The sequence below is a fragment of the Pristiophorus japonicus genome, chromosome 3 (genome assembly GCF_044704955.1).
Source record: "Pristiophorus japonicus isolate sPriJap1 chromosome 3, sPriJap1.hap1, whole genome shotgun sequence".
In the NCBI taxonomy this organism is placed as follows: domain Eukaryota; kingdom Metazoa; phylum Chordata; class Chondrichthyes; family Pristiophoridae; genus Pristiophorus; species Pristiophorus japonicus.
Genome location: NC_091979.1, coordinates 286,186,964 through 286,204,160, shown reverse-complemented (window position 1 = coordinate 286,204,160; position 17,197 = coordinate 286,186,964). Strand labels below are relative to the sequence as shown.

The 17,197-nt window shown below is 44.7% G+C and overlaps 1 protein-coding gene across 1 annotated transcript in view; it reads right to left on the bottom strand.

Annotated features, from left to right (window-relative positions):
* Positions 1-8,393, bottom strand: part of dpysl4 (dihydropyrimidinase like 4) — a 47,708-nt gene extending 39,315 nt beyond the window's left edge. The window contains exon 1 of the mRNA XM_070876793.1: positions 8,163-8,393. Within this exon, the coding sequence (XP_070732894.1) occupies positions 8,163-8,204 (42 nt within the window). The 5' untranslated portion in view covers positions 8,205-8,393. The remainder of the gene's footprint in view (positions 1-8,162) is intronic.
* Positions 8,394-17,197: the final 8,804 nt, after the last annotated feature.

Sequence of the window (17,197 nt, the reverse complement as noted above, 5' to 3'; positions counted from 1 at the left end):
CTGCTGGCAGTGGTTGAGAAGGTGACACAGTGAAAGCACCATGCAGTGCTTTCCCACGCATGTTACCTGGTTCAGAAGCAGTGAAGTGAGGTGGCAATGATAGATCCTGCTGTTTCTGGATCTGTCAATGTGTCTGCTTCTGCTCTACCCTCAGGTTGCTCAGTCATAAACAAAAAGGCATCAATAAAAAGGCATTAGCAAGAAGAGGTTTGCCCAACATTTTATTACCTCCCTGCTTCAGGTATTTCATCCAGCATCATCTTCACTCTTTTCCCTCTTGACTTTGAGAGTGGCTATTTACATGATGGGAAATCTCAGTCTAGGGCCGTGAAATTACACGTAGTAGCGCCGTAGTTAACCCCAGTTTTCATGAACAAATGGCGGCTGCCTCACTTCCAATGTGGGACACGGCAGTCGCCATTTTGGAGAGGTCGGCAGCACTGCCGTTGCCTGCAATCAATTCTCCAATATAAAAGTGCAGAGCGTGACGTCAATCGGCGTGCAACAGCGTGCTTCTTAAAGGGACACCCACATCTTTCAGGTAAATTTCAATTTCAGCTTTTGTGGAGTTTTTATATTTTATTGAAGTATTGAACTTGGTGCAATATATTTAATAGGTGTTGAAGTGTGTAGGGAGTACAGGGAGTGTTGCTGGATTTTTGCATGGCTTTGGCACTTAAAGCAAGGCCTCAGAGAACACCACTTGTCCCCAGTCCTGTGGGCTCTAATTGCAGTCCCCCTTGGGCTGCAGCATAACATGGAGATGGAGCAGAGGAAACAAAGGGGACAAGCTTCTCACACAGGGAGGAGGAAGAGGAAGAAGCAGAAGAGAAAGAAGAGGAGGAAGCAAAAGAGGAAAAAGCAGAGGAGGAAAAAGCAGAGGAAGAAAGAATAGAAGAGTCGGAAGCGGAAGGAAAGAGGCAACCTACACAGCCCCTTTCTGGCCAGGATACCTGGGATCGAATCATCCACCTGTGGTACCAGTGAACACATTCTAAATTTCCCTTTCAATATTTGTCCCACACCTTATCTTTCCTCCGTTACTGACCATCACAGCGTCCTCTTGGCCGCAATGCTGAAATAAAAGCCGCAAACTTTCCAATCCAACTTTATCCATATATGCATCAAGAAATCAACTAATCACTCTTGTGCATTCCCTGAGTGACTGCCTTGCTTTGCCTATCCTAGTGATGTTATGCAGTACTATCGCAGTGGCTGCAGCATGGCTGGTGGAAAGCTGCTGACTTTCAGTGGGGACACTGCAGATGGCCTTGCAGGATGATCTTGAGTGACAGTGTTTCTTCTTCTTCACTCTTCTGACCCTCTCCTTGGTCAAACACTGGGTTGGAAGGCTGTATTTCTTGGGTATCTAAAATGAGGAAGGCATAAAGGTAGGGTTGTGTTGGTGGTGGGGCGGTGGGCAAAGCAAGAGGTGCATGCTTACACCATGTGCTGCTTTGTGACTCATAAGATACTGTGGGATGGGGGGGGAAGTGGGATGTAAGAAGGAGGATAACATATGAGGATACCAGCATCTTCTATTCAATCAGCCCGCTGCTGGTCAAGGGCTCAACCATGCCCCTGCCAAGAATGGCCAGCACTGTCTCCTCCAAGGAGGTGAGTTGAACCTAGGAATGTGAGGTGTGTCTCGTGTTTGGTAGAGATTGTTGTTAGGTTAGTGATCGGGAAGGTGGAGGGTGGTCGAGAATTAAGCAGTGTGTGAGGATAATGGTGCAGTTTGTAGGTGATGGCTTTTGAAGATGCATTGACTGACCTGGACCACTTGTCTGAGGTCATGAAACTTCTTTGGACACTGGAGCAAGGTCCTGGGGGAGCGACACTGCTGGCAGTGGCCGGCAATCTAGTCGTATGTCCTTCTTTCTGGAGTACCTCTTGGCCCCCTGTGTGTAGAGGACCTCTCTTTCAGTGTTGACCCCCTGCTCAAAGCTCAATTGCTGTGTCCGAGACCCTGGGTGCCCCTTCGCCGACCTGTTGAGCCATTTGTGTTTATGCTGAAGCACTTTTACCATTTTGACAAGCAGAAGGTTGCTCACCTTTAGGAGGTGCAGATTACCTGGTGCTGAAGCATTTTTTTAAAAATTCATCAGCAGAAATTGGCTCACCTTTAAGAGGTGCCAACTGCTTTTAAGAGGAGAAAGCCAGCTTCAAGCAAAGCTTTAAGTAAACCTAGCCTCGCTCGAAAAGTGAGAACTTCAGCCCCCTGCTGAGAGCACAGCCTGTCAGCAGCGTGTTCAGCATTAGGCTGTGTGCTCCAATCCCTATAATTAGCAGGTAGGCCCTTGAATTTATATAGTGCCTTTCTTGACCTCAGGAAATCCCAAAGCATTTTACAGCCAATGAAGTAATTTTTCAAAGTGTAGTCACTGTTGGTAATGTAGGGAAATACGTCAGCCAATGTGCACACAGAAAGGTTCCATAAACAACAATCAGATAAACAAGTAGTTAATCTGCTTTTTTAATGATATTGATTGAGGGATAAATATTGGCTAGGACAACTGTTGGTTAAGGTCAGTTAACTCAGTATAGACCAAAGATCAAATCTGGCAGCTTCCCAGTCCATATCTGGCAGTGAACTGACTTACCAAGCCATTGCGTGCCTAATGTAATTCTACTGAACTCTGAACACAACTTTGCCAGCTTTCTTCTTCTGTTGTTTCTGGTTTTCAATGTACACTAAAAAACTTTACTACAAGAATAAAGCAGTTAATAAATTTCAGATTCCTTTGAATCTGCATCGACAATGCAATATGCATCGACGGAAATGCATGTTTTCAGTACTTCTTAAAGAAAATAATGTAAAGCTGTTTGTGAATTAAAAAAATAGGATTACCAATTATATAAATATAAAAAGTCTTAATGAAAATTATGAAAACATACAATTTGTTTTAAAATATGTAGGTACCAAGGGATTACGCACAGCTTTGCATCCCATTGCTACAGTAATGTATAAGTACTATAATAATTGCTGTATTATATTTTGGTAGCATGCAACAAAATTCTGACAAGAAATTACTTTTACTATTCTGTTCAGTAAATTTATAGGAAATCTGAAATGCAATGGCTTGCTTGTTTTCCATGAAGGGTAATGGTTTAACACTAATGGTAAATCTGTACACTTACTGGATGCCAACCTCTGTGAACAATATCTACCATATTAGAGTATTCAAAACACATCTTACAATATTCATGTGGTGTTTAGATCAGAAATGGCCAATGTCGGTGGTAAGGGGAGGGGCGTGGTGTCCAGCCAAGAAGCTTTGCAGGGGGTGGGGGAAATGGGGGAGAAATTCCTGCAGAGGCCTGGTGGGCCAGATCCATGGAGGAGTCGTACTTCCACCTGCTGCCGATGTCTCCCCCATTTGAAATTGCAGGATCAGGATCATTTGAATCGCTGTGGGTGGATGGGTGTCTGCACCTTTTCCAGCGCAACTGGGGCACCCACCTAAGTAGGGTCATGGGGGAATGTTGCTTGACACTTTGCAGCAGCATTTGTGGACTCAAAAGGGGGAATAGTAACCTGGAAAAATGGGTGGGTTGGGGTCGGGTGGGAGGTTAAAGTTAACAATCTGAGTGCTGATACCAAACTGCCTCCAACCTGCCCACTTCCGGTTTTAAGAGGCGAGGCTGGGTGCAGGCAGCTAACTTGCTCCCAGGAGGTGGGTTGCTCATTTAAATATTAAAATGAGGCTTCATGCCTCACGGTGATCCACCCTTTCAAATTTAACTCGATGGCTGAGTTTCCCAGGCCTCGGGGAACCCGGCAGCTAAGGGAGACGAGGACTGCTGGACCCAGGATGTAAGTGCCTTTCCACTTACCTGCTGGATACAGCGTCCCTGCCTCACCCACATCTGCGACCGAACACATCCCCAACCCTACCGATCTTCCCCCGAGGCCTCCAATGTGCCCCTCGCCCCTTCCGATCTCTCCCCGACCTCCCCCACACCCTCCGGACTCCAATCCCCCATCGTCCATTCTCTTCCCTCCGGCCTTCTACAACCTTGCCTGGATGCTCCTCTGGCCTCCCTCCCTCCAGCCTCAATCCTCCTCCAGCCTCCCCCCCTCTGGTCCTATTCCTCCTCCAGCCTATGACCCACCCCCTCTCTGTGACCTGGTGCCACAGGCCTACCCGTCCGACAGCCAGCCAGCTTCTCCATCTGGCTGGCTGCGGGCGGGAATCAATGTTTTGAAATGCTAATCAAGCCTTGCCATTAAATTCAGCAAGGGTTTCCTGACTGCTTCCAGCCCCTCTGCTCCCTATCTGCCTCCAAATTAAAATTCCAGCCAAAGGCGCTGGGAGGCACAGCCAAAATGTTTTACGATTTTATGATGTCATTTTTTCCAGTTTCAATGTGCTGAAGATGGTAGTCTGCGTATTTTTAATACCCTCCCTTTCCCCCACCTTGACCCTAGCACCACTGAATTATAATGGACCCACCCATTTTTGAGTGGATGTATTATGTGCCCACCATCAAAATTGCTAAGATTTGTGATGAGTCCTGGTGGATACGGGATCTTTCCCAAATTCCATCCTTCAGCACCTCACAGCCACCCCCCATCCCACCTCCACAGCAGGCAGTGCATCTGAAAAACATGCCCCCAGCTCCAGAGGCCAATGTCATTCTGGTGGTCTCGTTTGACCACCTCAAGCAATATCCCTCCCTCTTACTACAGGCAAATCCTCTTACTACTCCAGGATCATCATGGAGGGCAAGGTGAAGCCCAAACAGCTCTTCTCCAGACAAAACATCTCCAATGACTCCTTCCCCTGCTTTCTTCATCCTTAACTCTAAAGCCAAATGCAAGGAATTTGTGTATTTAACTCAAAAATTAAGGCTATCTGTTTGGCTGCCTCAGCCTCTTCCTCTTCTCCCCCCACCCCATTCTCCTCTGCCCCTGATTCTACAACACTCTTTAACTTCTCCCCATTCCACCTCCAACCTCATCAGACTGATCTCCTCCCCAAAACCCACCACCTGTTCCCTTCAACCAATCCTGATCAAGTTCCTGACCACTCAACTATCTTTCCCCCAAACAAAGTTTGTTGACAATGTAAGCTGTCCGCTCTCTATTAGCACCATTTACCTCCTATTTAAAACTGTTGTTATTCCTATTTCCTTAAAAAGCCCTCACTTAAAATGCCCCTCAACCCTCTCCAATTATCTCCCTATTTCGAACTTCCCTATTCTCTTTTAGATTCTCTAATGAGGTATCATCACCTTCCTCTGTGCTTACCTCTCCCACCACTCACTGTTTGAATTCGGTCAGTTATATTTGACAAGGTGGATGCAGGGAGGACGTTTCCACTGATGGGGGAGACTAGAAATTAGAGGGCATGAATAAGGGGCCGCCCATTTAAAACTGAGATGAGGAGAAATTTCTTCTCTCAGGGGGTTGTAAATCTGTGGAATGCGCTGCCTCAGAGAGCTGTGGAATCTGGACATTGAATAAATTTAAGACAGAAATAGACAGTTTCTTAAACGATAAGGGGATAAGGGGTTATGGGGAGCGGGCGGGGAAGTGGAGCTGAGTCCATGATCAGATCAGCCATGATCTTATTAAATGGCGGAGCAGGCTCGAGGGGCCGTATGGCCTACTCCTGCTCCTATTTCTTATGTTCTTATTTGCATCCTGCCCACACCTTAGATCAGTCCACAAGGAAATTCTTTATGACTGTAACTGCAATTGCAGTGCATTAACCCTTTGTGTCCTCCTCAATTTCTCAGTGGCCTTCAGTCCAATTGACCATTTATGCTGATCTATTGCCTAGCTCTGTGGTATCACACTTGTGTGCTTTTGCTCCTACCTGTTCTAATGTAGCTAGCACATCTCTGCAATGGGATCTCCTCCTATCCACAAATAGTCACCTCCAGCATACACCAGGGCGTGTCCTTAACTCCTTCCTATTTCTCAACTACATTATTCTCCAATAAGACATTATGCATAAGCATGGGGTCAGCTTCCATATGTACTCATGACATGTAGCTCTACCTCTCCTCTACCATCTTCAACTGCATGGTTGTTACTTTGCTATCAGACGTCTTGGCTGAAATTAATTCATGGATGAGCCAGAATTTTCTCCAGCTTAACATTTGCAAGACCAAAGCTACCTGTGCCCCCCTTGCCATCCTCCTCTCTAGCTGTTCACTCAGACTGAGCTTAATGCACAAACTTATTGTTCTGTTTGACCTGAATTGAGCTGCAGACTTTGCATCCATCACCAGGAAAATCAATTTCCACTTCCATAATATTGCTTGTCCCTGTCTGCACCATTGTGACTGGAACTGTCAGCCATTTGAAAGCTCAACTTTGGCGACATTCCACATGTTGGTCTCCCCAGCTCCACCTTACACATACTTCAACTCTTCCAAACTCCACCAACTGCAACCTATCCTATAGTAAATCCCAGTCACATATCCTTACCAACTGCCACTGGCTCTCCATCCCACAATGCATTGATTCAAAACTGTTTTTTTTACAAATTCTCCTATAGCCTCATCCTGCCCTATCTTTACAATCACTTCCAGACCTACAACCCAGTTCACATCCTCTATTCTTCCATCCCTGGCTGGCTGTGTGGCCCTTTCCTGCTCACTCTTAAAACACTGATGGAAAATCTTTGTCATCATACCCCGGCACCCTGCAATTCTTTTCATAAACTTCTCTGCCTTGCTCCATCTCTCCTGACACAGGCACAATGGGTCGAATGGCCTCCTTCTGTGCTATAAATTTCTATGATTCTCCCCACGTTCATACACCTGCTCAAACCCTAAATGCTGGACCTTGCCTTTGATCACCCATTCTAACCCCTGCTGGGTATCAATTTCTTCTCTTCCCCACCCCATGCAGGGTGCCTTCTGATGCTTCTTATGTTAAGACCACTTTGTAAGTGCAAGTGCTTTTGAATACACAGCCTTTTAAACATATAGCTGGACCCTTCCCCCCACTTTCCATGTCCAAGAGGAAGATGGCCCTTTTTTAAAAAAAGGAACAGAACGGTGTTTAGACCAACCTGCTGTTTAGCCCCACCGTCTTGGCATTTCTTTTAAAAGAAAATTGTGAGGGGATCAGTAAATAGATTGACCCTCCCTCCTTTGTATTATTCGATCTCCTGAATATTTCCAACAATACCAACATCCAGGAGACGGTGTAGGACGAAAAGATGGGTGTAAATATTCGTGGTGTGATCTGCGGGTTTTAGCTTTATGTTTGATCGCTTGAAATACCCGGCAATCCCTGGTCAGCTCTATCTCTGAAACTGACAAACATGGTCAATGAGACGGTCTTTTCCTTAAGGCAGCAACTACGCCCAGTTTTGAAGCAAAACCCACCAAACACAAAGGGCGAAATGCTGAGGATGAGTGGCTTGTGAGTGCGCATGCCTGCCTGCTGCTGCTGCCTTCTCTCCCCATATAAAAAACGAGTGAGTGATTCGAATGCAATAAAAGACACTTTATTACACAGAGCGCGCACACCCTGCTCGGAGGGTCAGATTTATTCTCGCCGCCTAGCAATTTATTTCTAAAAATAAATGCGACAAATGTGAAACAACACCAGGATACAAAACCATAAACGGTGCATCGAAATACACTGGGGGGGGGGGGGGGGGGGTGATGGGGATTTAAAAAAAAAAGAAATCTCTGCAGTAAATTTAAATGGAAACTCCTTAATAACATGCGGGGATGTGACCTAGATTCAGGCAGGTTGCAATGCAGAGTCCGGCTGCCATTGTGTTGTGCCCCAGAGCTCCTGCCATCGCCCCAGACACTGCATTGGCTTTTATTAGTATTTGCATATTAATTTAAGGTTCTTCCCTAATAATAACAACGAGCTACGGTCGCTCTTCCCCCCACAACCATGCACAGAAACACATTGTTTGTTCAAACCCCATTTTCCATCCCCAGCCCCACTGTTTCTTACAACGTACGTCGCCATTTTCAGATTCAGGAACATAAAAAAAAAATCCTGGCGCTTTTGCTGCAGGATGGCGAACCTCCGCCTTGAGTGGCCATCGCAGCTTGGGCAAGGGGTCTAGAAAGCTCGCCTGGGTCACAAAGGAGTCGGAGAGGCACCGAGACACACATCAATACAGCCCCCAGTCCCTCAATCAGCACTGTCACTGTGCTAATGCTGCAATGCTTACCGTGATCCGCGGAATGTTCTTCTTCCCTTGATAGGACAACATGTTTCTGAGCTCAAAGCCTTTCTAATGCAGACCACGAAACACAAGAGGAACCTCTCTCGGCTGTTTGTTTTTTTGGGGGGTTTGTTTGTGTCGGTCGGATGAACGATCTGGGAGATCAGGGGGAGGTGGGAGAGAGAGAGTTTCTGGATCTCTCCCGTCTTTTTCCTGGTGGTGCTGAAAATGGTGCTTGTGCGGAGAGGACGAGGCTCCGCAGCTCAGACTGGTACCGCCTCGACCCCCCCCCCCCCCTCCAGCGGGCTCGTCGACCATCTGCCTGATTAGCATTTTCCCAGCTCACTGCTCCCTCCCCTCCTTCACCAGCGTCACCGCCACAACCGGAGACCACAGCAGTTCACAGGGGAGGGGGAGAACTGGGCTCGTCCCCAACACACTGACCCTTCTGCATTCAATTCTGCATCCCCATGGATAGGCGTTCGTCGCCAATCATCTCTACCCATCCATAGATTTACAGCGATAACTTCATTTTAAATGCAGTTTTCATTTATGTCGGCCAATACATATTACGTTGAAAAAAAATAATTCCATCATAAATATTTATGCAGGGTAATGTTACACCCACAGTAAAACACGGATCAATACAATACGTTTTTTTTTAAACTGAAAGTCATTCTAAGATTTGAATTTCAGTGCACTGCTTGGTATTGGGAATTGGATGATTTATTGAGTAATCACGCTTTTTAAATCCGTGACTTGGTCAGATCCTTTTGGCTATCCTATTTTACCATATTTATGGTCTCCCAGTGTAATCACTCAAGAAGCATCTTTCTGTCCTGCTCGCTATCCTTTGGGGCGGTTAACCAACCCTCTTGACCTCCTCGTATCATCCGGTAATGAACGCACCTCCATCACCAATAGAAAAAATATGTATGTTGGACCAGCGCGGTTTCTTTTAGTTAATTTTCGCAAACCAGATAATCAATAAAGATGCACCACGTGTTTGGTGCAAAATCCCTCTCGGGACTCTTTTTGTAACTGACACCGTTCCATAATCTGATAGTTGTTCTAAAGATGGGTGGGATTCAGTCAGGCGCACACGTGGAGATAGATGTTCTCCTTTTGTCTGACTTTTCCCACAAAATAGCAGTACTCTGCCAATCTAACAGGAAAAAGCAGAACGTGGCGCAGTGGTGTAATGGACTCGATACAATGTCTCGGGCCCGAGGAATCTCCCCGAGCCTTACTTCAGAATAAAGCAAAAGTTTAAGAGAAAGTTGAAGAGAGCGGCACTTTGCCCCTGCTTCCCATCCTCCGGCAAAGCAGTGTCAGCGACCACAAACAATCTCGGCGCCCCATTCTCCTATACACCAGCAGAGCCGGCCAGACGGTCATTTCCCCGCCAATATCAAAACATAGGCACGAATAAAGCGTTATTAACCCCTCTTAACGCGCTCACAGAAACTTTGATTACTAATAAAGCTGGAACAGCCACACGTGGAAGAGCCAAGCTTCCCCAGCGCGTCAATTTTAAAAAGCCTCATGTACGGGACAGTGCGCTTTGATGAGCGACCTTACATTTCTAGCAATATATCCACACGCCGTTATAACGGGACCTGGTCAGGCGAAAATCAACCTCGGTCGGCAATGGGCATCACATCTAACTTGGAACCATATATTCCCGTTTTGCTTTTTTTGCAGAATGAAACAACTTCAGTCATCAAACAGACACAAAGTAGCTCTCAGATATTTGAGACGCTGTCAGGTATACATTAAGTGGTGACTTTTACCTGACTGTGCGGGGTGTGCAGAAATCCTTCTCCCCGAGCCCTCGGTGACTGATCCAGCGGGTCAGACCCCGTCTCACCCCGAGCCACAGGCTCACAAAAGCTGGACATCTCACTGATATCACTCCCGGTCTCACTCAATCCGTCAGACTCGGTGGAAACCTGGCTCGCGTCGTTTCTGCCCAGACTCCGGGCGCTTCGCCTTCCAACACTCAGCGAGTCGAAGTCGATGGTTTTATTTTCATAAGCTCCCTCCACGTTGCAGAACATGCCCCCATACTTCTGGCGGGGTTTGGGGCTGCTCGTCCCCAGCTTGGCTAAATAAGCGGGCGGATCCTCCTCCTCAGTTGCCTTGGGTTGCTTTTCTGCCATGGTCTGTGGCAGCTGGAGTGGGGAGGGGGCTGGATCAAACAGGCTGAGTGGACGGGGGCTGATCTGTGGAGTGGAGACACTCTCTCTGCCTGTCTCTCTGGCGTTACTTCTGCATCACACCAGAGCTGAGCCGGAAACGACAAGCTCTGGCCACATGTGCCTCGTTCCCCACCTTGTGCACTACTTCATCGCTTAACGAGGAAACGCCTCGACCCCCCAAAGAACGAGAGGAGCTGTTCAGAGGCTGTGGTGCTGAGGGAGACGTTCAGGAAATGACGGCTTTCTTTTCAGAACTGATCATGAAATGGACACATATCCCCAAAGCACGTGCTCACAATCGCTCAATTCACAGAGGAATATATGGGCACCAACACTGTCAAATTAGCAGCAACTTTTTTTAAATCAAAAGTTATTTTGGAGGGAAGTACTTTCATCAGAAATTACATTTCACTGCAATATAGTTTGAGGTCGATACATTTAATCTCAAACCAATTGACGTCCTGTAGGGTTTCTACAGTATCTACAGCGTATTTATTGGATTGTAATACACTATGTTGTTTTATCCAGCATACTGATCTCATCACCCAATATTGGGGCGACACTCAATCCACTCGTTCCATTTTTACCATGAATATCAACGGTTGTCAATCTGAGCGCTCGGCTGAGATGACGAAATCACTCATTAACAATGAATTAACCTGTTATTTAAAAAAAAATAATCTCCAAAATAATTGGCCAAAAAGTGCTTGTTTTTTTTGTGTGGCCACGTTACAAATGACACAAGTTGTGTAAGCGTAGTTTACATACTTGTAATCGCGTTTTGAGTATTCGCCTCATTAACAGGCGATGCTGGTGGGACGGGTGTGTAATGTGGGGAACGATGTATTCGCGACAATTTGGCTGTTTTCGGATAATTATGTCATATGTTATGGTTTTCATCTTTTACTATTGTCCACGAGTTCTTTTTTGGTTCCCTGGAAGGAATCTTCCAAAGCCACATCAAGGAATCCTCTGTTATGATTAGTCGCTCCTAAAAGTTCATTCACTTACCCTATCAATCGTGTCGCCCTTTGAACCTTTTCCAGTGCCTCTGTATCTGTTCATAAATATTGAGGAACCGCATTCCCAAGAATGATCTCACCAGTAGCGAGTGAATATTACTCATTTGGTTTTGTATTTCATGGGCCGCCTTATACTTTTTTAGCACTGACAGTTATATATGGTGGCCCTTTCGAGAATCGTACTAGCACATTCAAATATATTATTTTTCTTTATCATTAACTATACATTCCAGAGAGTAGTTAATGGTCACTGACGTTATTACCATATTTTTTTCACTATTAAAATATTTGCCATTCCTCTGATGACAAATATGAGGTTGTTAAAAGGTATTTAAACAGCATTTTCCCATCTACTTACCATTTTTCCAGATATTTAATGAGTTTCACAGCACTCTGGGATCACGTCAGGTAAGTAGGACAGGTTTTCAATGATGCTCCATTCCTCTGAATAGGTGAACACTGCAAAAGTGGTATAAAAGCTACCATTTCACAGCTGTTCACTTTCCAACATTAGAAGCTGGAGCTTTCAGGATTTGGAATACACTTTTCAGCTTTATGCAGGTTGGAAGTATTTGGAATAAACTCTCTAACCAATGTCACCACCTTGGAGCAAGCTCTCTCACCATTGACAGATCACTTCTGCCATCTCAACTTCAGGGACCATCTATTCCAGCAGCATCAGTGCTCTTGACAAAATCTCACATTGGTCCTCAGAATCCCACCACGATCAGCCCCAACACCAACATCACCAGGCACACCAGCATCACCATCAACAAATTAACTTTCTCCGCAATCACCTGATGCTGCACAGGGCATCAGCACCTGACCACATTGCTGCCCGGGAGGTCAGGGATGACCTCACCATGGCCCAATTTACTTCACTTGATGTTGTTCACCCTGGCTGCTACATGATGCGCCAGGCGGCACCAGCCCACTCCAGCACCATAAAGCATCTCTACAATGGCCAAGCCATTCCTTTCACATTCATCATCATTTCAGGGGTACCGTTATGTCTCACCATTCACTACAACTCACTAAGCCACTTCCAAAGGTGCACACCAATCTGTCAGAGTGTCAATGGTAGAGAGGCTGAGATAGTGCTGGAAGTAGAAGATTTGTGGAGCTGGATTGCAGTCTTAGCGATGGACAGGAAATGGAGTTTGAAGCTCAGCTCTAGATTTTAAAAATGACTAGATTTTGCAGTCTGGTTCAACATGAATGAGTGACTAGGGAGAGGGAAGGAGTCAGAGACAAGGAAAGGATTTTGTTATGGGTGCTAATAATGATAGCTTTGTCTTTCTGATGCTCAGGACTTAATGCCAGATAGGTAGTTTTACAGTACAAAGGAACTCATGGGAGCAAGAGAGATATTGATGACAGAGTGTTGTCAACAAAAATATGGAAGCTGACGCTGTATCTTCAGATGATCATGGGGCAGCATGTCGATAAGGAAGAGTTGGAGGTGAAGGATGCACCAATGGAGGGTGACGATGTAAGAGTGTGATGAGAAACCATTGCTTGAGTTGTCCTGGCTATGTTTGGATAGGCAAAGATAGAACCTTGCAAGGACAGTCTCACTGAGATGGATAATGTAGGAGAGATGATGGAGGGGCATATAAAATGGTGGGTAGAATTCAAGGAGGTTAGAGAGGTATAATGCACCATGGTCTATTCATCTCTCACGGACATTCTTTTTTCTACCTAACTTGGTGCCATTTTCAAAAATAGACATCCTCCTTACAATATCCTCATTGTGGTCATTGATGCATTTTATAAACATCTCCAAGGACTCTGTTGCTCATAGCTGCCTTTACAACACTTCTGGAGCTAAATACTCCTTGGGGAACATTTTTTATTGTGTGCTGTGTGTAATGCATTGATAAGCACAATCTTTATGAAATGGTTTATGATTTCATTGCACCGAGGAAATCTTCCACTTTTGTTTCTGATTATGTAGAAAATTTCAAGTCAATTTACAACATACTCTTTGACCCTCCTTAGGTTTTACTTTAACCATTGGACTCTTGTGAGGTGGTTAACCAGATTTTTTCTGAAAATCAAAATATATAATATCCATTTCATTACCTTATTTACTAACTATGTTCTTAGAGATCTCCAATAAATGTATTAATCACAATTAATCTGTTATAAATCTACATTCTCTTTGATTTATCACATTATTCTCAGTAGATGTATTTGAATTGCCCTTTCTCCATTCTTCTTCTGATGCTCTTATCTGTTGGATCTCCCTCCTCAGATTCTGTTGCCTCTCAATCTTCCTGCCTGAATTAAAAAACCTTCCCAAAACACATCTCTTCAACCATGATTTTGGTTGCTACACTGAACCTGTTCACAAAGGCTTGGCACTGGCTCCTTTTCATCTCTATGATGCACTTTGGGTCTTGTCTGTATTACAGGTGCTTTATATAAATGTAAGTTGTTGTTGTATACTCCAATATTTTACCATTCTAGATCTTAAGTCAACAGGTCTATAACTCTCGGCTTATGTTAATAGCATTCTTTAATGATTGGATTCAATCTCCGATGCCATCTCTGTTCAATCAGCTTTGCCACATTTCAGTAAGAGAGTCAAACTACTTTTGAAGTACAGACTGTGATTTGTTCAGTTATCTGTATGATAGCCACTTATTTTCAAATGTTTTGCGTAGTCATTGAAATTCAGGAATTGCCGGTAAGTGGTTTTGATTTGGTTTTGATTTTTCAAAATTCCCTTGAATCTAGAATGGTCCCAGTGGATTGGAAGGTAGAAAATGTAACACTGCTGTTCAAGAAAGGCGGGAGAGAGAAAACAGGGAACTACAGGCCAGTTAACCTGACATCAGTCGTTGGGAAAATGCTGGAATCCATTATTAAGAAAGTGGTATCAGAGCACTTAGATAATCATAACATGATTAGGCAGAGTCAGTATGGTTTTATGAAAGGGATACCGTGTTTGACAAATTTATTATAGTTTTTGAGGATGTCACTAGCAGGGTAGATAAAGGGGAACCAGAGGATGTAGTATATTTGGATTTCCAAAAGACATTCGCTAAGGTGCCACATAAAAGATTATTACACAAGATAAGAGCTCATGGGATTGGAGGTAATGTATTAGCATGGATAGAGGATTGGTTAATGGACAGAAAACAGAGAGTAGGGATAAACGTGTCTTTTTCTGGTTGGCAGGATGTAACTAGTGGGGTGCTGCAAGGATCAGTGCTGCAGCCTCAGCTATTTACAATCTATACTTATGACCTAGATGAAGGGATCGAGTATAATGTTTCCAAGTTTGCTGATGATACAAAGTTAGGGTGGGACAGTATGCTGTGAGGAGAACATAAAGCATCTGCAAAGGGATATAGATAGACTAAGTGAATGGACAGTAAGGTGTCAGATGCAGTATAATGTAGGGAAATGTGAGATTATTCACTTGGTAGGAATAGAAAAACAGAATATTTTTTAAATGATGAGAAACTTTAAATGCTGGTGCTCAGAGAATTGTGGATGTCCTTGTGCAAGCAAGACAGGAAGCTAGCATGCAGGTATAGCAAGCAATAAGGAAGGCAAATGGCATGTTGTCCTTTATTGCAAGGGATTTGGAGTATAAGAGTAAGGAAGTCTTCCTACAATTGTACAGGGCCTTGGTGAGATCACACCTGGAGTACTGTGCACAGTTTTGGTCTCCTTATCTAAGGAAATATATGCTTGCCTTGGAGGTGGTACAACGGAGGTTCGCTAGATTGATTCCTGGGATGAGAGGGCTGTCTTATGATCAAAGACTGTGTAGAATGGGCCTATACTCTCTGGAGTTTAGAAGAATGAGAGGGGATCTCATTGAAACATAAAAGATTCTGAAGGGGATTGACAGGGTAGATGCTGAGAAGTTGGTTTCCCTGGCTGGAGTGACTAGAACTAAGGGGCACAGTCTCAGGATAAGGGATAGGACATTTAAGACAGAGATGAGGAGGAATTTCTTCAATCAGAGGGTTGTGAATCTTTGGAATTCTCTGAGCCAGAGGGCTGTGGTTGCTGAGTCCCTGAATATATTCAAGGCTGAGATAGATAGATTTTTGGAGTCTACGGGAATCAAGGGATATGGAGATCGGGCGGGAAAATGAAGTTGAGGTTGATGATCAGCCATGATCTTATTGAATGGTAGAGCAGGCTCAAGGCACCATTGGGCCTACTCCTGCTCATATTTCTTGCTCTTATGAAATTATTTTCTTGTGCGTTTTTCACTCAGGGGCTGCTTATTCCCAAGGCACAAACTGTAGAAAGTAGAGGTTAAGATCTGTTGTGCCTGATCTTCATCCCTTTTACATTGCCTCATGATTTCTGGGCCTATATCTACAACAATCACAGCACAAGGGCAGGCATAAAGATGACACAGAGGGGAATTCCGAATTCTCCCACCTCAGTTTCCTCATTTTCTCCAAAAAGGGTGTCTAGGCATAAGGGCATCCAAAGAAGCTGTATCTAGACAATGTGCCTCTCAAGTCTATAGTTCTACCTGTGTTCCCATACCTGTTTCCAGGCACAAGGTCCTATCAGACACCAGGGGCGGTGCCAGGCGTGCAACTAGGCCATGTAAATGATCTGCCCCACCAAATGATGGTGTATGTGGCCAGGGTAACTGCAGTGCTCATTAGGTGAGCTGCACCAGTCCAGCACCTTGGTAAGGGGGCACAGGAAAATTGGTCCTACAGTTTAGATGAGAACATCTCCCAGAGTGGTAAGAAATACTATGTATAGCAACATTATTAACAAAAGGATAGTGTAGCATTTGACAGCAACCATTTGCATTTATATAGTTCCTTTAATGCAGAAACGTCCCATGGCACTTCGCAGAGGCCTAATCAGACAAAAATGGATACCGAGTAAAGCAATGAGATGTTAGGAAGGGGTCACAAAACCTTGATCAAAAAAGTGGGTTTTTAGCAGGGCCTTAAAGGAGGAGAGGTAGGTGGAGAGACAAAGGGGTTTATGAAGGAAATTCCAGAACATAGAGCTGAGATAGCTGAAGGCACAGCCACCAATGGTGGGGCAAAGGGAGGGGCAGGATGCAGAAAAGACCAGAGGCAGAGAGTTCGGGGGAGGTTTTAAGACTGGAGGAGGTGATAGAGCTGAGAGGGGAAAAGCCATGAAGATTGCAATGATTTAAGAACATAAAAACATAAGAAATAAGAGCAGGAGTAGGTCATTAAGCCCCTTGAGCCTGCTCCGCCATTTAATACTTTCATGGTTGATCCGATCATGGACTCAGCTCCACTTCCCTGCCCGCTCCCCCTAACCCCTTATTCCATTATTGTTTAAGAAACTGTCTATTTCTGTCTTGAATTTATTCAATGTCCCTGCTTCCACAGCTCTGTGAGGCAGCGAATTCCACAGATTAACAACCCTCTGAGAGAAGAAATTTCTCCTCATCTCAGTTTTAAATGGGCGGCCCTTATTCTAAGATTATGCCCTCTAGTTCTAGTCTCTCCCATCAGTGGAAACATCCTCTCTGCATCCACCTTGTCAAGCCCTCTCATAATCTTATACGTTTCGATAAGATCACCTCTCATTCTTCTGAATTCCAAATGAGTAGAGGCCCAACCTACTCAACCTTTCCTCATAAGTCAACCTCCTCATCTTCGGAATCAACCTTTTATTATTTACGTTCAAGGAGCTAGATAGAGAGATTTTTACCATAAAAAATATGTGTATTATATCATTGTTTATTCACTCATTCTTCTATAAACAGTAATACAATATGTTTTTGAGTATAAGAGTAAAGCTGTCTTACTGCAATTATATAGGGACCTGATAAGACCCCACC